The sequence below is a fragment of the Palaemon carinicauda genome, chromosome 18 (assembly GCF_036898095.1).
Source record: "Palaemon carinicauda isolate YSFRI2023 chromosome 18, ASM3689809v2, whole genome shotgun sequence".
Classification (NCBI taxonomy): domain Eukaryota; kingdom Metazoa; phylum Arthropoda; class Malacostraca; order Decapoda; family Palaemonidae; genus Palaemon; species Palaemon carinicauda.
In genome coordinates this window covers 84,870,102-84,897,601 of record NC_090742.1, presented here as the reverse complement: position 1 = coordinate 84,897,601, position 27,500 = coordinate 84,870,102, and the positions used below count along the sequence as shown (strand labels likewise).

The window sequence follows — 27,500 nt, the reverse complement described above, 5'->3', positions numbered from 1 at the left end:
GTTTTATTATAGTAATAGTACAGTAGAACCATATTGCATCCATTCATCTTTTTTTTTTTTCTATTGAGGGTTGATCAGTATAAATGAATTAATTTCCGTTTCCTTCCACACTGCTCGTCGTCAAAATATTTGTGTATTTTTTTTCCTTTTTCCATATAAATACTGTACAGCGTCTCATGTTAGTAAAGGCAATGACAGTCGAAGCTTAGCAGTACAATTGTCATTCCAATAATAGTAAGAATATTTCCTCAAGCTTGCCTTGCTACTTTTTTTTTTCAATTATTTTGTTGCCGAGCAATAAAGAATTCAATTTCCTCGTAACACTCACGGCTGGAGTATTGGAATGCCGCTACAACAAGAGACCGATAAGACCCTAGTATTAAGTGTGATTACTTGAAGTTGTTTGCAATAAACCCTCTTCGCTCGTAGCGTGATATCGTTCTTTAATTTTACATCGGAGCAAGTCATGGCACTACTTGTTAATTTTCTGTGCAGTACTCGGTGAGATAAGAATTTTCTTTCTCCGAGTTACTTAGCTCTAAAACCTGGTGAAGTACCAGGTAATTTTGCTTTTACTTAATATAAGTCGATATTTAGGAAAATTCTGTGCCTTGTTAGACTTCTAGGAATACGCGATAGTCAAGGGTACGCTGTTTTTCGAGTTTCCTTGCATACTTTAAAGACTGCTTTCCTGGTCTTATCATGTAGGGCAACCCTACACTCTACAGGACCCACGAAGACAGTATATTGTATATATTTTTAGGTATTTTGGATATCACACTGCATAACTGGTGTTAATTGTAAAATTAACATTTCGTTCGTTCTTTTTATATTGCCCTACTTTGCGTAAGACACGGGCTCTTGTGTTAGTAGCCAGTATAATTTACATTATCGAAGCACTCGGAGAACAAGTTTCTCCTTGAACGAAATATTTATAATTTATCAATCCTCCGTTTGAATAGTTTTATTACCAACGGATTGAATATTTACATAGCCGTAATTTATGACAGCCTTAGTATCCATGGTCCGTATTTTCTGCTAATCTCTTCAATTCCAAATCATAAGCTTTGCAATTTCCTGAATTCACTACAGTATATTACCTGAAACAGTTTAGTATATGCCTGTTGCGTAATCAGTAGTGAAGTGGTTTGATAAGTGTTCATGGCACCGCATAAGGAACGCCTTTCAGTGACTAGAATGTTGGTTTTCCTTATCGGTGTTATTGAAATACGCTTTATACGAATTTATAAAGAACGGAACCTCTCTTTGAGATTACTATCGTTTCCCGTACGCCACCCTCCCACTCACGCATGCTTAACATACACAAGTATATACATACATTCTCATGTAATATATATATATATATATATATATATATACACACAAGCGTTTAATATACCTATTGTAAGAAGAAATAGAAAGGTCTTTTTAGTGTTATCTCATTTTGTGTTCTGTTATTAATTTTCTTTGAAGAAATGCGCCAGATCCAATATTAATAGAGGCTAACTGGCCCAGATTAATGTGTTTATAATGTATTGTATTGTTTTGTTTACTGTAATAAGGGATTCCAATTTAGCATAATTTTTTTGGAATTGAAAGATAAAACAATGTAAATTTCCCTTTGAAATTTAAACATTCATGTATGCAATACACCTGTATTAATCTCAATTATTACAGGTAGAATCTCTCATGTCTTGAAATTAGTATTTTTTAAAAATATCTTTATTGCTCTGATAACATCATCATATATCTTTTTTTACAAAAGTTGTATATGAACATTTCAAGCTTGAATCTTGTGTTTTGTTGGAATAATGTCCAGATGTAAATTGAATCTTTTTTTTTTGCTATATATCTATTATGTTAAGGGATTGTCATTCATTTCCTAAGTTCTTGCCATAAGATTGTACAGTATTTACTTTTGACATAAAGTGTATTGTGTAATGTCTCCGGAATTTTGTTATTTACTTATTATTCAATCTTTTAGGCAAATTGTTTTAAGTGTGATTGAATTCCAGTGAGCCATGGAAGCTCATGGACCGGCGGAAAAAGAAGCAAGTGAAGTTTTACGCTCATTCAACATGCTTGGAGCACCACCCTCCACACAGGTTAGTTTTGATGTTTTTTTCAACTCTCTCTCTCTCTCTCTCTCTCTCTCTCTCTCTCTCTCTCTCTCTCTCTCTGTATTGTAGGAGTAACATTGATATTAATAGTGCATAAGTAGCATGATGTCTTAGACCATTCTTCGTACTTGATTTGACCCATGTCATCTTCTTCAATATTGTCAAATAATATATAGCGATGTGCAGAAACCGTTGTCTTGTAACAGTTGCTGTTTCTTATGGAATTCTGTTTTTACAGAACGAACCACAGAATTTGTCCACTGCCACATCCCAGCCCATGGTTATGGTACCCCCCCATCCGCCACCACAGTGGCACATCCATTCGCAACCCCTCCACTTGATGGCCTACCAGGTAAGAGTTGTGTAAGCAGAAAGAACTATCCTATCTTTTTGGAGATAGTTCAGCTTAGGTGTTAGATTATTATTATTATTATTATTATTATTATTATTATTATTATTGTTATTATTATTACAGTATTATTATCTTAGCTACAGTCCTAGTTGGAAAAGCAGGATGCTATAAACCCAAGGGCTTCAGCAGAGAAAATAACCCAGTTGGGAAAAGGAATAAGGAAACATAATAGAATAGCATGCTGGAGTGTACCGTCGAACAAAAGAACTAAAACCCAAGACTAGAGAACCATGGGTTTCATTTTGGAGTTTCTATCTAGAAGAACTGCTTACCCTAGCTAAAGAGTGTCATCAGTCTGAGATAGACACTTATGCTTGCCCGCATAATATAGAGAACTTCTAACATAATTTTGTACTTCTCCAATGCAGTCTTAACATTTCTTTAATGGTCATAACAGATTAATATTGTCAATGATGTTGCATTCCTTTCTCGAATAGTTAGGAGTCCAAAGGGTTACTTACACCCATGTGTAACTTTCATCTAAGAAAGAATCTGCCCCACTTTGAAACTTACCAAGGACTCCAAAGAAGGGATGTTATTCACAAACAGTTCTGTGTATTTAAACATGGGAAAGTAATCTATCTTACTGACCATCCAGTCTTAATGTCTTTTTTTCACAGTCTTGATGTGGTGCTAAGTAAACAAGTGGTTGTAGGGTAGTGCCAGGTTGTCAAACCCAACTTTCATTATCAGTCAATACCGTAACTACAGACAAGGATGCCTTTAAATAGTTACCGTACCGCCTCTATATGCCACAATTCAGAATTGTTGAATGTAATTTCTCTTAAACCCCCCTCCCCCTCCCATGATGCTCTGTTTGCTATTTCAAGTTATTCAGTTCTAGAGAACCAATTACAGATTGCAGTTGCAGTTGTATTATATCTTACATATTGTGTTAATAACATGGATATTGTTACTGTATTATGCAGTACTGTAACTGAGTCAAACCTAAGCACTGCATTTCTCCACCTGTAGAGTTTGTTCTTAAATGAGAGGTGGAAGTAAGGAGTAAGACCAATTAATAGAAATTGGAATGCTTACATGGTTTGAAGATGCAAAATTAAGTTTATAAGAATAAACTAGACTATTAAATACATGCTTGTCTGTATTCATATGTATGAAGATACAGTTTATGCTGTAAATACAATAATCAGTACATGTCATGATTGCCTCTTAAAGACTTGCTAGTGCATTTCTGGCAATCAACGTATAGAAATGACATAGTTGAATATATTGTTGTAGTAACTTACAACTTAAGTTATTGTTGGGTATTGTGAAAACTTCTTCGGTTTATGGAAATTACATTGCCAATGCTATGATTTCCTTTACCTCTTTTTTTATAGTGTGTTTTTTTCAGGATGTAAGAACTCCTGAAGGCAGAATTGCACAGAGTTTTTCCACATACTGTATTTGATGGAAAATGTGACTAAGATGGAAGTATTTCATGGATTAACAATGATATTAACTTTTATCTGTCCTTTTTTAATACAACAGGTACTATATTATAGTTTTTTATGATCTTCGTTCTCATTGGGAATTTTATGCTTAGAAACCTTTAATAAGTTTGTGAAAATTTGCACTTTAAGAATTATATTAAGAGGTAAAACAATAAAGTGTCCATGATCTTGAGTCCAAGAATCTTCTAGAGAATTTCTAATCCAAAGTAAAACCAGAAATATCAGTTTGATACATACAGTGAAGTACTTATGTGATCTCCATATTTCTTTATCCTATACTTATTTGTAGCACTAAATAAGCATATAAGAAAATTATATAGCGTTTTTACCCGCGAGATAGGCTAGTTTACATCTCATGTTCCACTTTTATCAGAATTCTTTGGAATTATTTTGTTAATTTTGTATATTTTTAACATTTATATACATGTAAACCTTTAAAGATATAAATCCTCCAGACACTTCATACATTCAGCCTATTGGACTTGTTAAACTACTGCACATCAGTAGTTTGTGTTTATTAAACTACTCTTATCCATACACATAGTAATTTCTATGTTATGAGTATCCTTAAAATGTTTATATTGTCTCTTTAAGTGTACTGTAGTTGATGATTATTATTATATGGCTGCTGCTTTATGTAAAAATGATATGCAAGTTTCTTCTCTGATTTTATGGGGTTGAATAGCGGACAGTACCTAATTTAAGATATTCATGTAAAGATATGGCTAGGTTCGTAAATGCGTTTTGCTATCTAAATTAAGTAGTACTGACCTCATTGTTAGTTTTTATAAAAGGTTACCTTTCTTACCTCAATTATATCTTTAGGAGTTGAAAGGTTACTGTCATTAGTAAATGTTTTTTTATTCTTTTATTACTGAAAGGTGACTAATTATAGTCTTATTTATGCCAGTCATCATACATTAATCTGATAACCGTTATCATATTCTTAAAACAAATTTGTTTTTACAGCCTCAAGGGAACCAGCCCATTCAACAAAGTAATGATAATAGTCAACAGCAGCAACAACAGCCACCTCAAAATGGTCAGCCACCTCCTCCTCAGGGACCTCCACCTCAAGGTCCTCCTCAACAGGGTCCACCTCAAATCTCACACATGACAGCAGATCAACTCTCCCAGCTTCAACCACCTCCACTTGAGCATTCAATTTGGTCCACCACTGATATGGGTAAGAGTTTGTTAGGCTTATCATTACTGCATATGTTCTAATCCTCTCAATCTTAATCCTTATCAATTAAGGTAAGCCCACATTATTATTATCATCATCATTATCAAGTATTTTGGTGAAACTAATGAGTCTCATTTCTACTCTCTCAGAGGGGTTGTTTTGGAAAGTTGATGCCAACATTTGGGCTCCTGTTTCTATTTTTTTCTACATAGACATGTAAATGAAATTTGGTTTCATGTTTCTTATTCAGTTTTGAAGTCCAGTGAAAAAAAAAATGGTAAACATGGCCTCATCAAATGAGGATATTCAAGCCTCATCAGGTGGCTGCTAGTGAAACCTTTTTCTTTTTTTACCTCAAATGGTTGAATGGTTGTTATAACTTTACGGTGGTTTAGTAGTTAATGAGGAATTCAATCCAGGTTGTTGGTATGGTATAAATTCTTCAGGCCTCTGTTTTAGAAAATATTGGATCGGGAGTGAACTGATGAATTTGCAAAATTTCATATGTAATACTGTACAGTCACTGTTTGGAATTTGACAAATTTCTTTTGTTGATAAAGTAATACGTAGGAACTGAAGAAAAGATGTCAGAGGTGGAAAACGTTTTACTTGTTTAACACACCTAACCATTCTAGTGATAAGAGCAATGTACAGGTAATTGAGACATTTCATCAGTTGAGTATTGTATTTGATATTTTAGTAATCAAGAAAAGTAATTAATATTGAAGAGCTTCTTCAGATCCTCAGAACAACATTAGTTAAGGTGGAATATTTTTTCTCATATTTACTACTTTAGTACGGTTGTACGTTATACAAAGCTCTATTATTTATAATTCCAGACATTATTTACGATACAAGCATTACAGTGATCCCTCGCTACTTCGCGGTTCGACTATCGCGGATTCACCACTTCGCGGATTTTTTTCATAACGCATGTACTGTATATACATATATCGCGGATTTTCCGGAAATTTCGAAAATACCGCGATGTGACCGATGGTGCGAGATTGGAGAAAGTAAGGAAAATTGAATCATGATTGATTTTCAATATAAATGAAATTTTGAGGAGCAACAAAGATATCATTTGTTAGAGAGATAGGGAGAGGTAAGGAATGGGAGGTTGTGAAAAGTAGCCCACAGAGAGAGAGAGAGAGAGAGAGAGAGAGAGAGCGCGAGCGAGAGAGAGAGCGAGCGAGCGAGAGAGCGAGCGAGCGAGAGAGCGAGCGAGCGAGAGAGCGAGCGAGCGAGAGAGAGAGCGAGCGAGAGAGAGAGCGTCTCGAGCGAGAGAGAGAGCGTCTCGAGCGAGAGAGAGAGAGAGAGAGAGAGAGAGAGAGAGAGAGAGAGAGAGAGAGAGAGAGAGTTGTTTTAAATGTAATAAACAAAAAAATTTGATAGGTTATAACACATTGGTGCTTATGTAATATCAACTGTATAAACGGTTTGAATAAGTTAAGAAATGGTATAAACGATACTTTGTTAGTGTATTCGTACGCTCTCAAGAGCGGCAGCTAGACGTCAGCTGATCTGATCACAGCCAAAAGTAAAACAAAAAGAAGTCAACAATACTCAATTTTTAAAACACACCCAAAATTTAAAAACAAAAGTACACGATTTCTTAATGTGCAATTAACTATTTAAAGAGTAGCAATTTTCTAGAATAAAATGATATTTCCCAAAAAATAGGGGTTTGCTGATGAAATCGGATGCCGTATTTTTAGCAACGATTGAAATGGATGTAAACTCGGCATAATTTTTTCGTTTCGTATTTAATTGACACTAAGAAAACTAATTTTTAGTTTCTTCATCTATATGTAAGTATTGTATAACACAAAGAGAGAGAGAGGGAGAGAGAGAGAGAGAGAGAGAGAGAGAGAGATCCGCTGTTGTAATCGAATGCCGTGTTTTTGTTTCATGAGAATTTCATCGCCACGACTAACAACAACATACTGTACTGAACTTTACAGTATTATACAGACTACTGTAATATGATGAAATAAAATATTTGTAATAACCTATTTTATATGAAATGGGGCTATTTTTTTGTTTAAAATTTACATTTACGTACGTAAAGCAACTCTCTCTCTCTCTCTCTCTCTCTCTCTCTCTCTCTCTCTCTCGTAAATTGTTTTCCTGCTTTGCTACGTATGTATGATTTTATATAGATACGGTAAATAATATTTGTAATAACATATTTTCTAAAAGCTTTTACTGTAATATCATTATTTATCACTTTCATCATGCGCGTTAAATGCCTTCGTTTGGTTATTACGATCGAAGATGGAGCGTACTTTATGACGCCGCCGTTTCAGGCTCATAAAGAAAAACATTTCATTTGGAAGTCCTAAGAAAAATTAAGTAAAACATTGGTAATAACAAAATCAACATACAGCGGTACCTCTACATACGAATTTAATCCGTTCCAGAACCAACTTCAGATGTAGAAAATGTTCGGATTTAGAAACGAATTTTCCCATAAGAATACATTGAAATACGATTAATCCGTGGTTGAGCCCAAAAACCTATGATAACTTCTTAATAAACTACTACACATAATTTCCCATGAGAATAATGCACACTAAATTAGATAATAGACATGTAAAAAAGAAGAATTATCAAAAAATGATAAATAAGAAACAGGTTTTTAGCGTCACTTTACCTTAGAAACGCCAGCGCAGGTGTTGTTGGTCTTGCTACGCAGAGAGGAGACGGACGGGCGGCGAGGAGATAGAGAGGTTAACTACGATAAACGTAAACTACCGCAACTTATTCTAACTTACACTAAGTGAACTTTAACATAACTTAGCTTATTTTTTTTTATTTTTATATTTTATATTTTTTTTTACATTTTCTTTTTTTTTTTGATGATTAATTTTAATCACTTTCACTCTCTACACTTAAAATTGATTGAATTTCTTTCTCTTCACTCTTTGCTGTTTTCTTTGAACCACTTCCTTCCTCTTCATCACGAGTTTGCTTCGTAGTTTTTTTATAGAAGCTATCGATAGAAAGTTGCTTGGTACAGCTTTTCAGAATGTTTCGAAAATAAGTTAGAGAAACATCATCAAACTGCGCAACTACACGACAAACCTGCAATTTCTTTGGATGGTATTTGTCGATGAAGTCGACCACGTCTTGATATTTTCCTAACACCTCTTTTATTTGCGCAGAACTTATTGCAAGTTCACTCATGCTTTTCAATAATTCCTTGCTTTACTTCTTTATAAAGAAAGCATTCCCTTATTCCTTTTTTCACCACTACCACTTGCGAAACTAAGCCTTTTAGGACCCATGATTTACGTAAAATACCGTAAAAGGATGAACGTAAAAAATAACGATTAAAACACAGTTAATAGCAGAACGCACAGGGCACAACCACACAAAGCCAACGAGAACAGAGGAATGTCACAAGCCACGCTAATTGAGGGTCCCTCCGAGGTCGAAGTGCTGCCTTCTATCGGCGGAAATAAAAAACACACCAGGCGCTAAGAGCACCGACTACGCATACGAGTACAGTATTGTTTACTTTGGTTGTCGAAAAAAAAATTCGGGTGTAGAGTAGGAACGTGTTCGAATTGTACTTCGCGTGGTGAAAAATTCGGATACAACCGGTACGACGGAAATTGCTTACTGTACTTCGTGTGTCGAAATAAAATTCGGGTGTAGAGTCAAAAAGTTGCTCGAATTTTACTTCGGATGTAGATACGTTCGTGTGTAGAGGTTCCACTGTACTGTATAATCAATATAATCGATGCAAAAACTAACCTATACACAGATGTGTACACTAAATGCTTTTGTTTCTTCATTATGATCAGAGATAAACGTAAACAAAACATTGGTTGCCATTTTTTATCGTGCTTTTTGGCGTGTTTAGGAAACGCATGATATAAAATCTCCTTTAATATTTGTGCCTGTTTTAGTTTAGGGTACTGTAGTACATGCATTAAGTGTTCTGTACTGTACATTAAAGGGTAGTTTGTTAACAGTACTACGTACAAGGGAAGGTTTTAAAAGTTTGAATATACATGTTGAATAAATACGTAAATATGGTGTCACTACTTCGCGGATTTTCACCTATCGAGGTCGGGTCTGGAACCTATCTACCGCGATAAACGAGGGATCACTGTATCTTCTCTTGGGATTTTGATTTCCTCTTTTGGTCATTTTTTTTATATTCATGATAGGATAGGGTATTTTTTTCTTTTAATCTTGACTTTGACATGACTCTTGTTAAGGGTAAAGTCAAAGTAAGTATAATAAAGTTTAATAGTTTTTCACGGAGTAAATGTTAAAAGACGCCCTAAAATAGTTTTTATTCTTTTGTTAGAAATGTTTATATTTTCATGATATTTAAAACTTTTGGAGGGTGATTGTTTAGCATTAAAGGTAAATGATAATTTAGTTAATTCAATGTTGTCTTATCAGGTATGATCCTGTTATTAATACAGCATATGGGTAGAAGAGCAAACTTGGTGGATAACACCAACCTACTGTATAGGGTTATCCATATAACTATGATCCAGCCATTCACATTGTCTCTAACTCAATACCACTCATTTTAATACTAGGTGTAATTCTTTATTGCAAATTTACTCTTTGAGAAATACATCCTGTCTATTAGACTAAAGTGTCATATTGTATTGAAAAAAGTCTGTAAAGATTTTTGGAACTCAGCCTGTACTGAAGAAATGTTTTAATTCTTTCATATTTTAATATTGTTTTTATGAGGGTGGGCTGTGGCACCCCTAGCAGTACCAGCCAAACTCGGTTGAGTCCCTTGTCAGGCTGGGAGGAACGTAGAGAGGAGAGGTCCCCTTTTTTGTTTCATTGTTTGATGTTGGCTATCCCCCAAAATTGGGGGAAGTGCCTTGGTGTATGTATGTCTGGTCTTCAGCTGCTAACTCATCTTAATTTGTTGGAAAAAAGCTTGAGGTTTATTGAATTCCTAATCCTTGATCAGGTTATTAATCTCGGGCAGTGTCTTTTAATTAATTCTTTGTTTATATTGTTTTAATTTTTTTCATAATGGTGACCATTCTTTGCTGACAAATCTTCCCTGACTGTACTGTCCATCCAGTACATAGTATATACTAGGTGTGTAGTTAATTCTTAAAGTCTTGCCTTTGCCATCACTAGGCTCAGTACTGCACCGTATTCCAGGAGTTTTATTCCCGCTGTGGTCAGATTGTGGAATTATCTTCCTAGTAAATCTGTGGAACTTATGAATTTGAAACTTATTGCAGATGCCTTCTGTCAAACAGACTGATAAGTATTGTTTCATGTTTTGCATAGTACCTATCTCTTAAACCTTGTTAATGATCTTCATGTGTTTTACAGTATATCTTTTTTTATTCCATTGCGATATACTTACTCGGAACTTCTTTAGGAGATCTGTGGCATTAGCCCCCGTACCAACCAGAATTTTCCGTTAGGCCTCCCCAGTTCTCCCCCCATCTGGCAGTACCCCCTATCCCTACAATTACCCGGCCTGGGTCAAGGCTGGGCATTATCACCAGTCCGAAACTGGTCGACCTCTTGAGAGGTCATGTTTTTCATCCTGTATCTGACCAGTGTTTCCTTTGTGTTTTGCTCCGCATTTCCTTCTCATGTTTGTAATTGTGTTACTTGCTTTCCATTCAGCATGGGATTATTTTATTTGCAAGTTATTCTTAATTCCCTTTTTCTTTCTGTATTAGACTGTGCTTTCCCTGTTGGAGCCCTTGGGCTTGTAGTATTCTGCTTTCCAATTAGGGTTGTTAGTAATAATAATGATGATATTAATAATGCTTTAGTTTATTTACATGAAGCTTAGATTCATATCCTATTAATTTTTGGGAAAGATTTTGGAATCACTTTAGAAATACTACAAGAAAAAATTTGCATTTTTATGCTCTGTTTTAACTGTCCTAAATGAAATACCTTTGGTTGGGAGCTTTGCAAAATTATGTTGTAAATTAACAGTTAACTATTTAGGTTTGGTCGATGGTAAATACTCTACCATATTGCATGCACTAAAGGCTCTTTTCTTCTGCCCCAGTTGCATTGCGTTTTGCTATTTACGTTGCATTCAACCCCCTTTGGTCTCCATTCAACTTAGCTATCAAAGCTCTATTTTATCATATAATAAATTTTTCATGAAATTCATATGAAAGACTATAAATATGACACATTGATCTTTGTTAAACAAATTTGTGATGATCTTTTTTCATGTATATAGCTATCCTTAGTTTCCTTTATTCTTCTTCTTCATCATAAATATTTATGCGGTATTCCAAAATGAAAAAGTGGTTAAGTTTTTATGTTTGGCAACTTTATATTCCCTTAGCCAGCAGTATTCTATTGTATTGTTAGTAGTAGCATTATTGGTGTTTATATTATTATCCAGCACTCACAAATGCAAAGAGAAAAAATGTTACTATTACCAAGCTACAATCCCAATTTGATAAGCAAAGTGCTACAATCCCAAGGGCTCTAACTGGAATAGCATCACAGTGAGGGAGGGAAATCAAGAATTAACGAATATATAGGCTATACTGTAATTGAGAAATACCGGTATTAAGAAATATGGTAAAATACATTGAAATCAACATTAATAGATAAGTTATATATAAACTATGAAAAGTGGCTTATGTCAAACCTTTTTAACTAAAGCTTTACAAGAAGTTGGAACTAAAGTTCTTTTCCAATAGATTAGGAAGATCATTCCACAATCTAGTCACAGCTGGAATAAAACCTCTAGAGTAATGTGTAGTATTGAGCCTTGTGATGGAAAAGGCAAGACTTATATTGAATGGCATTCCTAGTACTGCATGCTGGATAGTACATTTTGGGAAGATCTGATTGCTTAAGATGGTCAGAATTATGAGAAATCTTAAGGAACATGCACAAAGAATTAACTGATTGACAGTGCCCAAGATTAATATCCTGATCACAGCTAAGGAAAAATCTTTATCAGACTGGAATTTTTTTCCCAACAAATTAAGATGAAAGTCAGCAGACAAGAAACTCCTTAGCATGGTAGTGCTCTCAGTGCAACCCACTCTGTGCATTGTGGGCATTTCATAAGGGTTTTTGCTTTGTTCCTTCTCCCCCTAGTAATACTTGCTTTGTATCTCTCTACTTTACCTCCGTTGCTTCTTTTCTTCCTTTTAGCTGTCCAACTTTTAACTTTTACTTCATAGTGCAACTGCTTGATTTTCCCTTACTTGCACGGCCGCTGAATGGCTTCGTATGTCCGATGTTGTGCTCGAATTGAATTCATGACTTTGAATTCAGTTCAAGATGAGACAGGAGAATGCTGCGTCTGAAAAACAAGCAGGAAGTGAGGAGATAGGGAGTGGTCGGTAATTTTAGGGTACTATTGAATATCTAGTACTCCTACCAAATTATTTTGTTTTTCCCTTATTTCATTATATTACAGATGTACAATTGTTTGTCTAGTTTTGATATGTAATTAATGAAATATTAAAACTTCACACTACCCTAAAAATAGTTGAATGCTGAAGTCACTGTTGTAAGGTGCTGTATTTCATTGAAGGAAATTTTGAAATAATCAACGTTCATAATTTTTATTAAATAATTGCAGGTATTATAACAGTTAAAAACTTTATTGAAGCCAATTTCTTGTAGAATTCTTTAATGGCCACAGGAATTGTGATTTATGGCAATATATATTTACAAGTACATGCAATGTTTATCAAGTTTTTCATTTAATCTTGCATTCATTTTGCAGATGGTCAGAATGGAATGAATTCTAATTACAACATGAATGATATGCAAAGTCAAGAAGGAGACAATAATATGAACGTCAATGAGGAGGAGCAGGAAACCAAACCCAAGATCAAAAAGGAGGTGAAGAAGAAAAGGAAACTTGCAGATCTCCTGGCAGAAGGTATTGATCCCACTAAGTTGGAAGAGAATAGTGATCAAGTGAGAGATCGTTTTGAAAAAGGTTGTGAATGTGAAGGGGACAACTGCTTTAAGAACATGAATCCTGAGTTTGTGTTTAGGCATAGACTGAATATTGCAGAGCTAACAAAGAATGAGCATGACATGTATCTCATGGGAGTCACCATGGCTTGCCTGGCTAACCCTGAAGAGACTTCTCGTCATAAGGAAAGAAAGAGACTTAGGGCATCCTATGTATTTCAAGGCAAGAAAGTTTGTTTGGATGCCTTTCTTTACTTGGAAAACTGCACGCATTATCAGCTCAAAGCCATAAGGAAGCATGTTATGGTAAATGGAGTAACTCCTAGAGTACATGGTAATCATGGTAAGAAGCCTCCAAATACATTCCCACTTGATACTTATCAACATGCTGCTGCTTTCTTGCAGAGTTACATTGCTCGGTACTCACCAAACACAAATACCCCTAAGAAGCCCAATAAAACAGGGAAGTCCCCTCCAGTTTACTTGCCGGCTGACATTACTCGAAAGAAAATTCACAATGCTTATAAGGAGTATTGTGAACACTTTGAGCCTGATGTCAAGGTGATGGGTTATTCTTCTTTCAGACATTTCATGAAAGAACAATTTCCTAATGTCAAGTTCTTCCGTATGGATAAAAAGGCAGAGAGATCACAAGGTCAGAGTGATGATGATGATGATGAGAATGATAATGCCACTGGTGCACAACCAACTGCTCCACCACAGGATCAAAGGCAAGATCAGAGAGTAGAAACAGGGGCCCAACAGGTTATGCAACATCAGCAGCAACAGCAACAGCAGCAGCAGCAACAACAACAACAACAACAGCAGCAGCAACAACAGCAACAACAAGCACAGCCTCCTCAGGAACCGCCGAAAGATGCTCGCAACACTCCACCTGTCACAGCAGCACCTGTTTCTGTTCCTCCTAACACCCATCCTGGTCCTGGGGTACCTGTTTCAATGCCCCATGCCCCTATTAGCAGCAATTATCCTGCATACTCTCACGTACAACTGCCCCTTAACCTGCAAACCCAGCAGCCTTTGTATTCAGCTTGTATGCAGCCAGGCATGTTCCCTCCAGGGCAAGCACCAACACAAGTGAGACCAACAGGTTTTCCATACACTAGCTTGTAGGAGAAGGAGAAATTTTTTCAGAGTGTAACGGTATACTGCAAGGTGTTGGTCTGTATTCTGCCTTAAGTGTTGGACTGTTACAATGCAATGCCTGAAATTGTTTTGTGTAAACTACATCAGCTGCAGGAATCTATTTATTTTAATCTCTTAAGGGTAGCAACCTTTGATACTTGTGAAATACATAGGCAAGACAGTTTGAATTCGTTTTAGGTGAGCCAAGTTGTACCTGCTTTTCTTTTGACTTAGACTGTAGTGGCTGGGACACTATTTACACAAATTAATACATTTAAATTTATTTAAACGTAGCTGTTTAATTGGTTTACTTGGTTTGTCAAGTTTTATATGGATAAATATAAAACTGAATGTTATATAACACACAGAACAATGTAAAGGAAAAATAGTAAATTAAATGTTCTCACCAAGAAAACTGAAACTTCAAGGAAAACTAGAGATCAAAAAAAGTTTTGAAGGTAATGAGAATGTGTTGAAACCAATGCAAAAGAAAAAAAAAAGAAATTCACAGATTTACTTTCATACATAATTACATTTGTCATTCTTTTAACATTTTATTCTATCCCTGTCTTGCAAATACAGCTATGACTCAGTCAACGTGGGCATATCTGTTTGGAATTATTTACGGGTGGTCTAATACAGACAGCGTGATGCCAAACAAAATTTTGCTGGCTAAGAATTTGCAACCAATGGCATAGAAAGCCAAACCCTCACAGTGCGCGCTTTCAGAGTGCTGTTAGATGGTGTGGGAAGTGTAATGTTGGAAGTCCAGGAAGATGAAAAAAGTTTAATTTCTGCATGTCAAGAATATGTGCCTGTTTTACTTCATACTTCCATTCAATGATTCACGGATATCATCATATTCATCGTCAGCCTCATCATTTTATTCATCATATTCATAACACCTTTGTAATAGAAATAAGCATCATTGATTATAAACTGTTTTCTTGTAGTTGTGAGTTTTCCATTTTTTCTCTAGGAATCTGGGTTAATTTGAAGGTATGTCTTTCTGTACAGTAAAATCAATAGAAAACTTTGGTCATCTGGTAGAACTTGTCAATATAAGCCAAGGTATTTGCAGTCCCATAGTAACCACCTGTAGTTTATTTTTTACTGTAATACAAATTTCAGGTTGTGACTATGGCTAATTTAGTCACTTACTCTCAGAGCAGATATGGAATACCCAATTACTGAAGAAAACAGAGTTGATCACATTTGTACTTTCAGGTCCATGCTTACTATAAGGGCATTGTGTACTATTTGTACAGAGTTCCAAGCCATTGCACTGGCCTTAGCTTTACGATTTAATTAAGTAGGCATAGAAACGTAATATGTTCATGTAATCTCCGTAGTTCGTCATGACGACTCATTCCAGAATGGGCATTACAGTATTTCGATTTTTAGATACTAATAGTTGATTATTACTACTTCCATGATGAGAAGTTAGACTTAGACAACATAGTTCAAGTTATGGCTTTGCCAAGTTCCCTCATTAAAAAAGATGTACTTTTTTTATCCTTCTTAAAGCAAAGCCTTCTCTATATTAATGCAGTTTGTTAAACCAGAAGAAATGTTATAGACATTTAATTTGATGTGCCTTGTTGTAACTGGGCAACAAAGTTTATATATAATAGCAAAATAATAAAAAAAAAGAATCAAGTGCCAAACATGGGCACCAGTGTGCTCTCACTAGGACTTCTCACTCAGAGGTTTTGTTTTTCAAGAAAAATATTACATTGATGTTGATATTTTTTTATATAACATATAAATGAAATTTGATGGTAGCTGTACATATTTATTTTTTATCCACAGAGTGACTGTTTGTTGATGGAAAGATTTGATAAATCTCCTGATAGTACAGTATATAGAAAAAAGCAATATTAATACAAGCAGCTGTTCTTTCTTTTTCATAACATTATATGCAAAGCTTTACTTTGAAAATCACGAAGTTCCTCCGCTGTAATGACTTGCTAGGGACTGTTAGGAATTTTCTTAATTCTGTATCCTTACCTTTTCTATGTTTTAGTGGCACATTGCAGTTTTTCTGCATGAGAATTCTTTATGGAACTACGTTTTTGGAAATGTACCTGATTATGCTTTGGAAAGTGTTTTAATTTGTGTAAGTTCATGAGATCTTGAGCTAAAATGATGGTAATTTATGGTTCATAAATTTTTTCTCATTCTGTAAGTTGCTTGACTTTTTAAAGGAAGTTATTTAAAGTATAATTTTCTCTACATTTGAAATGTATGAAATTGCTTTATCATATTTTTAAGTACTGTATTACAATACCGTATGATATTTAAATGGCTAATTAATAAACAGTTTCATTTGTTTAAGTTAAACTTTACAGAATATAACTTTTAATTATTTGGACATGTACTGCATACTTTAATTCACTACTGAATTGTAGTATCAGGTTTGCAAGTAGTATAATATTTAAATGGCTAATTAAAGAACTGTTTTTCATTTGTATTTTAAGTTAAATTTTTCATAATATAACTGCCTCAATATTTTACATGTACTGCATACTTTAATTCACTACTATATGCAATGATTAACGTTATTTTAAAGTAATTATATGACTGCTGCAATGAATTTTTAATAAGTTGTATAATTTGAAGTTGGTATTATGATAGAACTTTTTTATCAATAATTAAATTTATAAAAGGTACTGCTCTATCAAAGAGCTTTTGAGCTTGTTACAAACGTCCAGATGCAAACTTTGTCTGTACAGTATTTACTTGTATTTGCCAAGGTCCATGGCTTTTGCAGCTTTCTTTTTATACTTTATACAGATTGTATCACAGAGGAAATAGAAAGACAGTTCTGCTTAGATTTCAAGCAATATTCTCCAATATGCATTTCTGCTAAAATCTTTTTTCTCAAAAGATGGTTCAGGTCATATAATGATTTACTCGCCCCCGTGATTATCTGGTCTAGACTATGTTGATAATAGAATATATTTTTAGAAGTATACTGTACAGGAGAAATTGTAGAGAAAATCAAAAGTATTCTCTAAAATGTATTAGAGATGAGATGCTGCTCTCTTATGGCTTCATTGGTTTATTATGAATTGGCACCAACAAATGATTGTTATATAATTTTTATTTTAAAATAAAAAGGGGAATTGATTGGGTTTTTATCCGTCAAAAAATTGTGTTATTTAGATACAGAGGGATTGGGATTTATATTTATTTACATGATAATTTTCTTTTGCCTTAAGAGGAAGTTGTAGGTGCATACAACTGGTTGTATCCATGAGTAACTTTTCCATGAAATTGAAATAGTACTTTTGTATAAAATGATAACAAATGTAATAGAATAAAAACTGTGATATGAAAGTACATGTGCTAGTTTTGATAACATCTCTTCTCTTAACCTATGCTGCCCTTTGGTTAGTACTGTAATTATATTTGGTTGCTGACTTCTGGTTTTCCCTTTATGGAGTGGAAAAATACCTTGAATGAATTGAATGCTTGTCAGTGTGAATTCATTTTTTCAGAATTTATTCACATACAGTACAAACGTTTTTTAAGGTGCATCATTAAGTACAGAAGCTCCACTGTGGAGGAAGTTTTTAATTAGTTAGCTTGAAATTATATATGTACAAGTTATTCCAAATTCTTCAACTGATTGAAAAATAGTCTGCATAGTTTTCTTTCTGGGAAAAAAAACTTAGAAATAATGGATGACTTAATTTTTTCAGATAACCTTATTGTGAATCGCAAAAGATATGCATATTTTTATTATGGTACTGTACATGTTGATTTTGTTTTGTTGAAAATTTAAAAATTGGTAATTATTTTCTCTAAGGGCTTTACTGCCTTAATATTTCATTTAAGGATATTTCATTATTTTAAGAGTTTGTAGTGGTGCATGTCAATATTTTTTTCACCGCTTTCAAGTAAAACCCATAATTTAATTCCTCTTACTATACCAAATAAAGTAAATATTTATTTCTTCTGTTATGATTTATATTATTGATGTTCAGCTTATGGTATTCAAATGCAAGAGTTTTATACTATATACCTTATCTCAATATTATGAAGTGATGAAATTAGTAGCCTGCAGCTAAAACCAATCCACAATAGGATTAGTGCATGTAATCATCAATACAATACAAGAAAAGAAATTTGTAACAGTAGTACTGTATTCCGTCTTACAACTGGATATAGGCAGCTAGTGTATTTATAATCATACCATAGTTCAGTTGCTGTACATGAATAAATCAGGACATTAACTGTAAGACATTTTAGCCATTTTTTTAGTTTAAAGCAACAGTGAATGACTTACTGAAATCTATTTTATTTTAATTTTTTGCTTTTAGTAGGCGACTAATGCTATTTGAGTTTGTTTACAAACAATGATTACTGAGGGATAGATTTAATATATATTTTATTTTCCAGTTTGTGTTGTGTTGCTAACAATGCTCTTTGCATAACATACAAATCAATGGATATCAGTTCTTGTTGACACTTCTTTTGGATTTATTAAGAATGACCGATGCATTGCACTGACCATATACAAAATGTTAAGTTTTCTAGAAGCCAAAGAAAAAAGGGGACTAGTTCATCACTGTGAGTATATATATAGGTGGCTGGTACCAGTAGTCACCCTACCCAGGGTTGGCTCCTCGCACCAAAAAGTCTGATTGGCTTTCTTCCAGCTTTGCCTAAAGATATATCCATATATAAATAACGGAAGGTTAGTATTAGTTAGAGAAAAATACAAATTATTTATGAATTTGTCATTTTTCTATCACTAAGTTGATCGAAATATGGGTTGATTAAAGAATGTATTACCATTTGATAGCAACAAAATTTAAAAGTAATTTACTTCTCAGCATTGGTGACCTTTCCTTTATAGTACAGGTATACTATAGTATTAACATTTTCTCATTCTCATGAATGCAGTTCAAGTTTTTCCCCTTTGGAAAATCTGAAATGTTTTGCTCATGGTTTTTTTGTATTTTCCATATTAGACTCCTGAAGTTTAAAAAAAGATTATATCTGATTACCAAAAATAGTTCACTCTAAACATCACATGCTGCCATTTTGATATCTTATTTTTGCTTGGATGTCCATGTTTACGATGATTTGAGAATGAAAGAACAAACATGTTTAGTGATATGAAAATAAAACTAGTTCCTACTTTCGTAATGTGATCAAAGGAAATTAAGAGATTGGTTGCTAAAGGGTAGTCATTCTAATCCATGATTATTTAGCATCTTTATTGTTCATCTATCTATCTATATACCAAGGCACTTCCCCCAATTTTGGGGGGTAGCCGACACCAACAATGAAACAAAACAAAAAGGGGACCTCTACTCTCTATGTTCCTTCAGCCTAATCAGGGACCCAACCGAGTTCAGCTGGTACTGCTAGGGTGCCACAGCCCAACCTCCCACATTTCCACCACAGATGAAGCTTCATAATGCTGACTCCCCTACTGCTGCTACCTCCGCGGTCATCTAAGGCCCCGGAGGAAGCAGCAGGGCCTACTGGAACTGCGTCACAATCGCTCGCCATTCATTCCTATTTCTAGCACGCTCTCTTGCCTCTCTCACATCTATCCTCCTATCACCCAGAGCTTTCTTCACACCATCCATCCACCCAAACCTTGGCCTTCCTCTTGTACTTCTCCCATCAACTCTTGCATTCATCACCTTCTTTAGCAGACAACCATTTTCCATTCTCTCAACATGGCCAAACCACCTCAACACATTCATATCCACTCTAGCCGCTAACTCATTTCTTACACCCGTTCTCTCCCTCACCACTTCGTTCCTAACCCTATCTACTCGAGATACACCAGCCATACTCCTCAGACACTTCATCTCAAACACATTCAATTTCTGTCTCTCCATCACTTTCATTCCCCACGACTCCGATCCATACATCACAGTCGGTACAATCACTTTCTCATATAGAACTCTCTTTACATTCATGCCCAACCCTCTATTTTTTACTACTCCCTTAACTGCCCCCAACACTTTGCAACCTTCATTCACTCTCTGACGTACATCTGCTTCCACTCCACCATTTGCTGCAACAATAGACCCCAAGTACTTAAACTGATCCACCTCCTCAAGTAACTCTCCATTCAACATGACATTCAACCTTGCACCACCTTCCCTTCTCGTACATCTCATAACCTTACTCTTACCCACATTAACTCTCAACTTCCTTCTCTCACACACCCTTCCAAATTCTGTCACTAGTCGGTCAAGCTTCTCTTCTGTGTCTGCTACCAGTACAGTATCATCCTCAAACAACAACTGATTTACCTCCCATTCATGGTCATTCTTGCCTACCAGTTTTAATCCTCGTCCAAGCACTCGAGCATTCACCTCTCTCACCACTCCATCAACATACAAGTTAAACAACCACGGCGACATCACACATCCCTGTCTCAGCCCCACTCTCACCGGAAACCAATCACTCACTTCATTTCCTATTCTAACACATGCTTTACTACCTTTGTATAAACTTTTCACTGCTTGCAACAACCTTCCACCAACTCCATATAACCTCATCACATCCCACATTGCTTCCCTATCAACTCTATCATATGCTTTCTCCAGATCCATAAACGCAACATACACCTCCTTACCTTTTGCTAAATATTTCTCGCATATCTGCCTAACTGTAAAAATCTGATTCATACAACCCCTACCTCTTCTAAAACCACCCTGTACTTCCAAGATTGCATTCTCTGTTTTATCCTTAATCCTATTAATCAGTACTCTACCATACACTTTTCCAACTACACTCAACAAACTAATACCTCTTGAATTACAACACTCATGCACATCTCCCTTACCCTTATATAGTGGCACAATACATGCACAAACCCAATCTACTGGTACCATTGACAACACAAAACACATATTAAACAATCTCACCAACCATTCAAGTACAGTCACACCCCCTTCCTTCAACATCTCAGCTTTCACACCGTCCATACCAGATGCTTTTCCTACTCTCGTTTCATCTAGTGCTCTCCTCACTTCCTCTATTGTTATCTCTCTCTCATTCTCACCTCCCATCACTGGCACCTCAACACCTGGAACAGCAATTATATCTGCCTCCCTATTATCCTCAACATTCAGCAAACTTTCAAAATATTCCGCCCACCTTTTCCTTGCCTCCTCTCCTTTTAACAACCTTCCATTTCCATCTTTCACTGTCTCTTCAATTCTTGCGCCAGCCTTCCTTACTCTCTTCACTTCTTTCCAAAACTTCTTCTTATTCTCTTCATATGACTGACCCAATCCCTGACCCCACCTCAGGTCAGCTGCCCTCTTTGCCTCACGTACCTTGCGCTTTACTTCCACCTTTTTTTCTCCATATTTTTCATACTTCTCTATACTATTACTCTGCAGCCATTCTTCAAAAGCCCTCTTTTTGTTGTTCATCATCATGAATAAAGGGCAAACTTCAAATATTGGTTTAAAGCAAGTGAAAAAAAATTTACTTTGAAATAATGTTTCATTTATAAATTAGTCACTTTTAACCCAAAGATATTTTGATGAATACCGAATATGACTGTAATTGTTCAGCGGCCACTCTCCTCTTGGTAAGGGTAGAAGAGGCTTTTTAGCTATGGTAAGCAGCTCTTCTAGGAGAAGGACACTCCAAAATCAAACCATTGTTCTCTAAGTCTTGTGTACTGCCATAGCCTCTGTACCATGGTCTTCCACTGTGTGGGGTTAGAGTTCTCTTGCTTGAGGGTACACTCTGGCACACTATTCTATCTTATTTCTCTTCCTCCTGTTTTGGTAATGTTTTTTATAGTTTATAAAGGAAATATTTATTTTAATGTTACTGTTCTTAAAATATTTTTTTCCTTTCATTGCTGGGCTATTTTCCTTGTGGGAGCTTTTGAAACTAGGGTTGTAGCTTAGGAAGTAATAATAATGAGATTTTTATACTTTCTGCATTGAAATCTTGATTTGAATTTTGAAAGCAGAAAAACAGGTCAAAGGTATTTCCATATCCTTATCTAGTAGGGTCCTTTTTGGGGGGATTTTATCAATGAGGGATTAGAAAAGAAAACGAGGAGTATGAAGGTCTTTACCTCTTGCGTAAGTTCTGTGTGGGTGCTTCTGCTTACCATTAGCCATATCCCCTGGCTATTAACTGCATCTTAATTGGTCGAATATTAATTCGGTTATGCTTTTTTAGACGTGCTTTCATCATCAAAATGGTCCAGGACCATTTTTACATATTAGGTTTTATATTGTTACATGTCATGCATGAATTTGTACTGTGGTGTAATCTTTGCACCATTACAAAATGTTTATTTTTCTTTCAATTCTAGTTATGTTTTTACATTAGATTTCCGTTTTATGCGAAAATTAATTCTTTCTTTTCTCCATTGTCTTAGTACTGTTTTCCCATATATACTGGGGCTTCTTACAGTCTTTACCCTGGTGCTTTCATTTCTACTTTAAAACTACCTTTGTGTTTTAGGTGGGTACCATATTTCTCGCTATTTCCTTAATCATAGCACAGTACTCTTCTCAGCACAATCAGGCAATAAATCATCCAGGTCCAGTCACAGCTTTAAAAAGTTCTATGTTTCATATTCAAAGAGTTGTATAGTCCGTGTATAAGAATCATAAGTTTACTCTTTCTGTTATTGGGATATTTATAATTACATATAGTTTATGCATCTTCCATTTCATTCTTGTTCTATGTATTTTATTTCTTACTGGCCTCCCAATCTCTGTGGTAGGCCAGTCTTAGAAACTGTGGGACATAATTGTGAATATTTTTGGTGGTATCTTAGTTAAGTTGTCCTTTTTAGATACAGTCATGATGTAAATGAATTCTATGATGCACGCCTTATGTCATCATGGCAGAATGGAAACCAGTCAAAATGTAACCTCTTCTTCCTGCCAAGTCCCATAGTTTTTTACTCCTATCTTTAGGAACTGCCATATACAAAAAATATCAAATGGTTTATCCATGATGCAAGTAATAAAAATTTGTGTATGTCACAGGGATCACCTTATCACAGACATAATTTCCATGTGTCTTTTATCATGAATTTGTGAGTTCAGCATAAAGCTAATATGTTTGTATTTGTAGGTTTATATAGAACTTGGGAACTTGAATATGAATATAGACCTATTTATTAGCAATGAAGTAATTTGATATGATACTTTTGATTTTAATTTTGCTAATCTAGAGTTTTATAAGTTTTTAATGCCTCTATGCACATCCATCTGCCTTGGATGGTTTTTCAGAGAAATTATTTTTTTATCCTTTTCTTTCATTAATAAACATGTTAAATGAAGTATGCCCTGCAACAAATTTTAGAATTATGAATTATCATTTACTTTTAAAGAACTTAAAATACAATTATAGTACTGTATGATATATACAATCAGTGCTAGCCACTGTAATACATGCAACATTGTGTTACCCTTATATTATAAAGGGAAAATTAGGCAACATAACATTCGATTCCTATGGTGAAGTAACCCGTTTGGGAGCAATTGATCTAATTTGACCAACGTTGACCCTGCCCTTCTTCAGAGTCCAACATACCACTAGAGTAATTAACTGGTCTTGTAAGACCTTTTTTCAGCTACAACATGGTACTCTTCATGCTGCACTTCCACTAGCTTTTCTTGTGCATTTCATATATGTTTTATTTCATTGAACCTTAGTAACTATGTTTATAAACTTTAGTCTGTTTACGTATACTTCAGATCTACGTAGACCAGTGGCTTTTTGACTGAGGGAAGAGAGCATCAGGAAATGTTTTTGGTTATTAAAGGTGCGCAAGATTAAGTACAAGGGAGGGAAAGCTGCAGGACGGAAATAATTTTTTCAAGCGAAATAATGCTTTACCAATAACAAATTCATTGTATGGGTTGTGGTGAGGGAAAGGAGAATGTCTAGTTTAGATGAGTTCATTCGAAAATCTCGATAGTTCCTATAAGTAAACTTCCTTTGTAAACATGAACATAGTATTTATTTAAGCATTCTTTATTGACAAGAGCTTGGCAACTTCGTGTAAAAAAATCTTACCTTAGACTCGGGCAGCAGACCTTGTGAATCTGGTATACTTTATAAGTGATAATGGATTAAATTAGGACCCACCAAACCTGTCTGTACGTAAAGACAGTCCAAGATTTGTAATAAAATTTAGGAAACATTTGCTACATGGCCTCACAGGCCCCAGCACCCGGATGTAGAGTCTAAATTCATAAATTCAATCTGTTGTGCATTAATATATAAATAGAATATTTTCATATAATAAACTAGCCAATGTTCAAAATGTGCTCCGTAAAATTTATTACTAAAGAGGTAACTATAGGTTAATGGAGTCTTGTTTTTAGTGCAAGTGGCCACAAGACTCACTCAAAATCCGGTAAAAGCTTTCATAAATTCATTCAAATAAAAAATCGTATGCGAACAGTACAATTAAATAAATTTTACATAAGGTACATTAATGGATTTCATATGCTCTTTCAATAATGTAATATTACTATTGACATACATATGGAAATATGCTCTAAAATATATAAGTAAACTGTATAGGCATTTCAAGGTTAAGACAACTTTCTATCCTTCAAAGCTACCAACTAATGAACCATTCCAGCTTCACCAACGACATTTGCCAACTAACTTTCAGCTCATAATATAGCAAGATTGGAAAAAAAGTTGCAGTGTTTATGGTGTATTGCAAGTAGTTCTTGGCATAACAAACAAAAATGTAGTTTTTAAAGGTATAGAACAACTCAGCTATTTGAAAGATAGATCTCTGAATAAACACTGATTCTCTCTCTCTCTCTCTCTCTCTCTCTCTCTCTCTCTCTCTCTCTCTCTCTCTCTCTCGTTACAAATTGCAGGACGAATGTCGAGATCGTGCACGTGTGATAGAACTTACTGTAGGCTGTTTATGACTAACCAATAACGCATTTAACGTGGCTGCAGCTGCTCAGGTCATGTAGTTAATTGTCTAAAAAGAAAGTTTACGAGTTAGAAAAAAATATTTGAACCGGCCCAAGGAGAAAAACATTTTCTATTTTTTTTCCTTTTTTTTGGCAGCTTAGTTAAGCTTTGATTAGGCTGTATAAATTGAGGAAATTTTGAAGGTTTTGTCTGATAAAAAATATTTTTTAAAAAAATTAGGAAAATGTCAGATTTTTAGTTACATAAACACTTGAAGCTGATGCGGTCACGTAGTAGTGGTTGATTTTGTTTTATGCCAATGATGCAAATCGGATGACTTGTAAGTTAGCAAGGAATGGTATTTATAATTTCATGAGGATTTAAGCTACTGTAGCATTTCAAAATTCGGTTGATAGCTGTCGCATCGACAGACTGTTAACATGTAGCATTTTCTTATCTCAAGTTAGCCATGGTTTTGTGTTTGCGGAAACCAGATGACGGAATTTGCAATAATTGAGTGATGGGGATAAAATGCTAAATATCAAAATTGAACATCATTTGAAGTAGGGGGGAGGATACTTTGAATTATTCATGATGGACTTTTCTCATATTAGGATTTAAGATCTTTGAACGGAATACTGGAAAGTTTAATTGGGCTTTTAGACTTGACTCAGCGTAACTTATCTTTATTAAGCTCCTTAATCTCCATCTGCCCTTCTTCTACTGAGGTTAAGAGGAAAAGAAAATAATACAAAATGTCTCATTACTAATGAGCTGAAAGTTCACTGTGTGACCTTTTGTACCAAGTCCCTTTCCATCTGGGGGAAATTAATGGGGGTTTCTCTTCCTTCGAGTTTGTAGGGCGTTGAAACAGTGATGAATTACATTACTTTGTTTATAGCAGTCTCTCTCTCTCTCTCTCTCTCTCTCTCTCTCTCTCTCTCTCTCTCTCTCTCTCTCTCTCTCTCTCTCTCTCTCTCTCTCTCGATGATTTCGACTGGTTATACTTATGTCGTATGATCAAACTTTTAAGCAATCGGTTATTGCATTGTGCAAGTCCATTAAGTAAATTAGATATATTTACGGTTATTCTATTGATTTCAATCTCATGTAAAACGAATTGGCCACCCGCTTAAGTTTCTCAACTATGCAATAATTTGATTGAATTAAAATTTCTCTTGAAGTTTGCTTCCTGCTGTGTTGCATACTCATGTCCGTTCTTCATACAGTTTCTGTTGTATTATCTGATGGTTAAAGAGGATTATTTATAATATTAAAGATGATGTCATTGACTATGATAAGACACCGTGTGCTTAAGCTGACGACCAAAATTTCCGAATCCGAAGTAGGAACGTCGGATTTCATTTCATTACCTTTGTGATTATATTGTCATTCGGGCTTAGTTATGACACATCATAGCATCGTACACTTTACTTCAAGGGCGGCTATTATGGTCCTATACTGCAGGGGAACCCTTACTCTCTACTGTACAGTGTTTTAACAGTACATTTTATCATATACATTCCAAGGCATTCAGCATTTCACACAGCATATTCCTCGTTTAATGTCAAATCCACAATATAAAAGCACTTAGAAATCAAGAACATCTTCGGTTTCCTTTTGAAAGCTTCAATATCCTCACAATCTTTCGAATGTCTAGTTTAAGTCACATATTTGGAAGTTCTAGAATATACAGGAGACATTTCTTAATTCCAATGATTAGAAACAATCGTAACTATTCTCGTGTTAGCACAAATAGATTTGTTGCATCTATAAAATGTAGCAATTATGTTATGGACGTCCGGTTTTGATAACTTGATGGGCTATTGTACATATATTAAACTGGACTTCGGTGATTTGTTTCATGGTTCAGGAACGCTTTATTTCCTTTGAAATTAACAAAGTCGTTAACCATACGCTTTACCGCGCGTGTTATTTGGTCTTAGTTCTACAAAGTACTCTTGCGGTGGAGTTGCGAATTTACTTCATGATGTTTGTTCCAAAGCAAGGATAAACTTTAGATATGACTTATGAAAAACAAATTTTTAGGTAATGTCAGATATGCAGATCCGCGATTCTCGATGAGCGGTGATTAAGTTACCTTTTTTCACAGATTGCGGTAAGGATTGGGTATGAAGGTCGGTGGGGCGTAACGAGATCTTTATGTAATATTGTAATGTAATAGCGCTCTCTTCTACGGATCTTGCTAAGAGCTACTACTCCCGACAGTATGCTCGGAAGACCCGTGCATGGGAATAGCAGCTTTGGAATATAGTTGAAGGGGAAGAAAAGCAATGGGAATTCGAAGGCCTAATAAAATTCATGTCATTAGAACTGCGTTT

At 35.1% G+C, this 27,500-nt stretch overlaps 2 protein-coding genes across 21 annotated transcripts in view; both read left to right on the top strand.

Moving 5' to 3' along the window:
- Window positions 1–17,639, top strand: part of LOC137657923 (uncharacterized) — a 487,878-nt gene extending 470,239 nt beyond the window's left edge. For 5 of the 14 annotated variants that reach the window (XM_068392606.1, XM_068392601.1, XM_068392607.1 and 2 more), the window contains exons 2-5: window positions 2,016–2,105; window positions 2,359–2,472; window positions 4,959–5,175; window positions 12,905–17,611. In XM_068392606.1, coding sequence (XP_068248707.1) covers window positions 2,022–2,105; window positions 2,359–2,472; window positions 4,959–5,175; window positions 12,905–14,235 — 1,746 coding nt within the window. In that variant the 5' untranslated portion in view covers window positions 2,016–2,021 and the 3' untranslated portion in view covers window positions 14,236–17,611. Of the gene's footprint in view, window positions 1–1,984; window positions 2,106–2,358; window positions 2,473–4,958; window positions 5,176–12,904 lie in introns of all 14 variants that reach the window. The other 9 variants (XM_068392600.1, XM_068392603.1, XM_068392602.1 and 6 more) reach the window with 6 other exon arrangements.
- Window positions 1–27,500, top strand: part of LOC137657922 (guanine nucleotide exchange factor DBS-like) — a 664,479-nt gene that overhangs the window by 251,654 nt on the left and 385,325 nt on the right. The gene's annotated exons all lie outside the window — the stretch shown is intronic.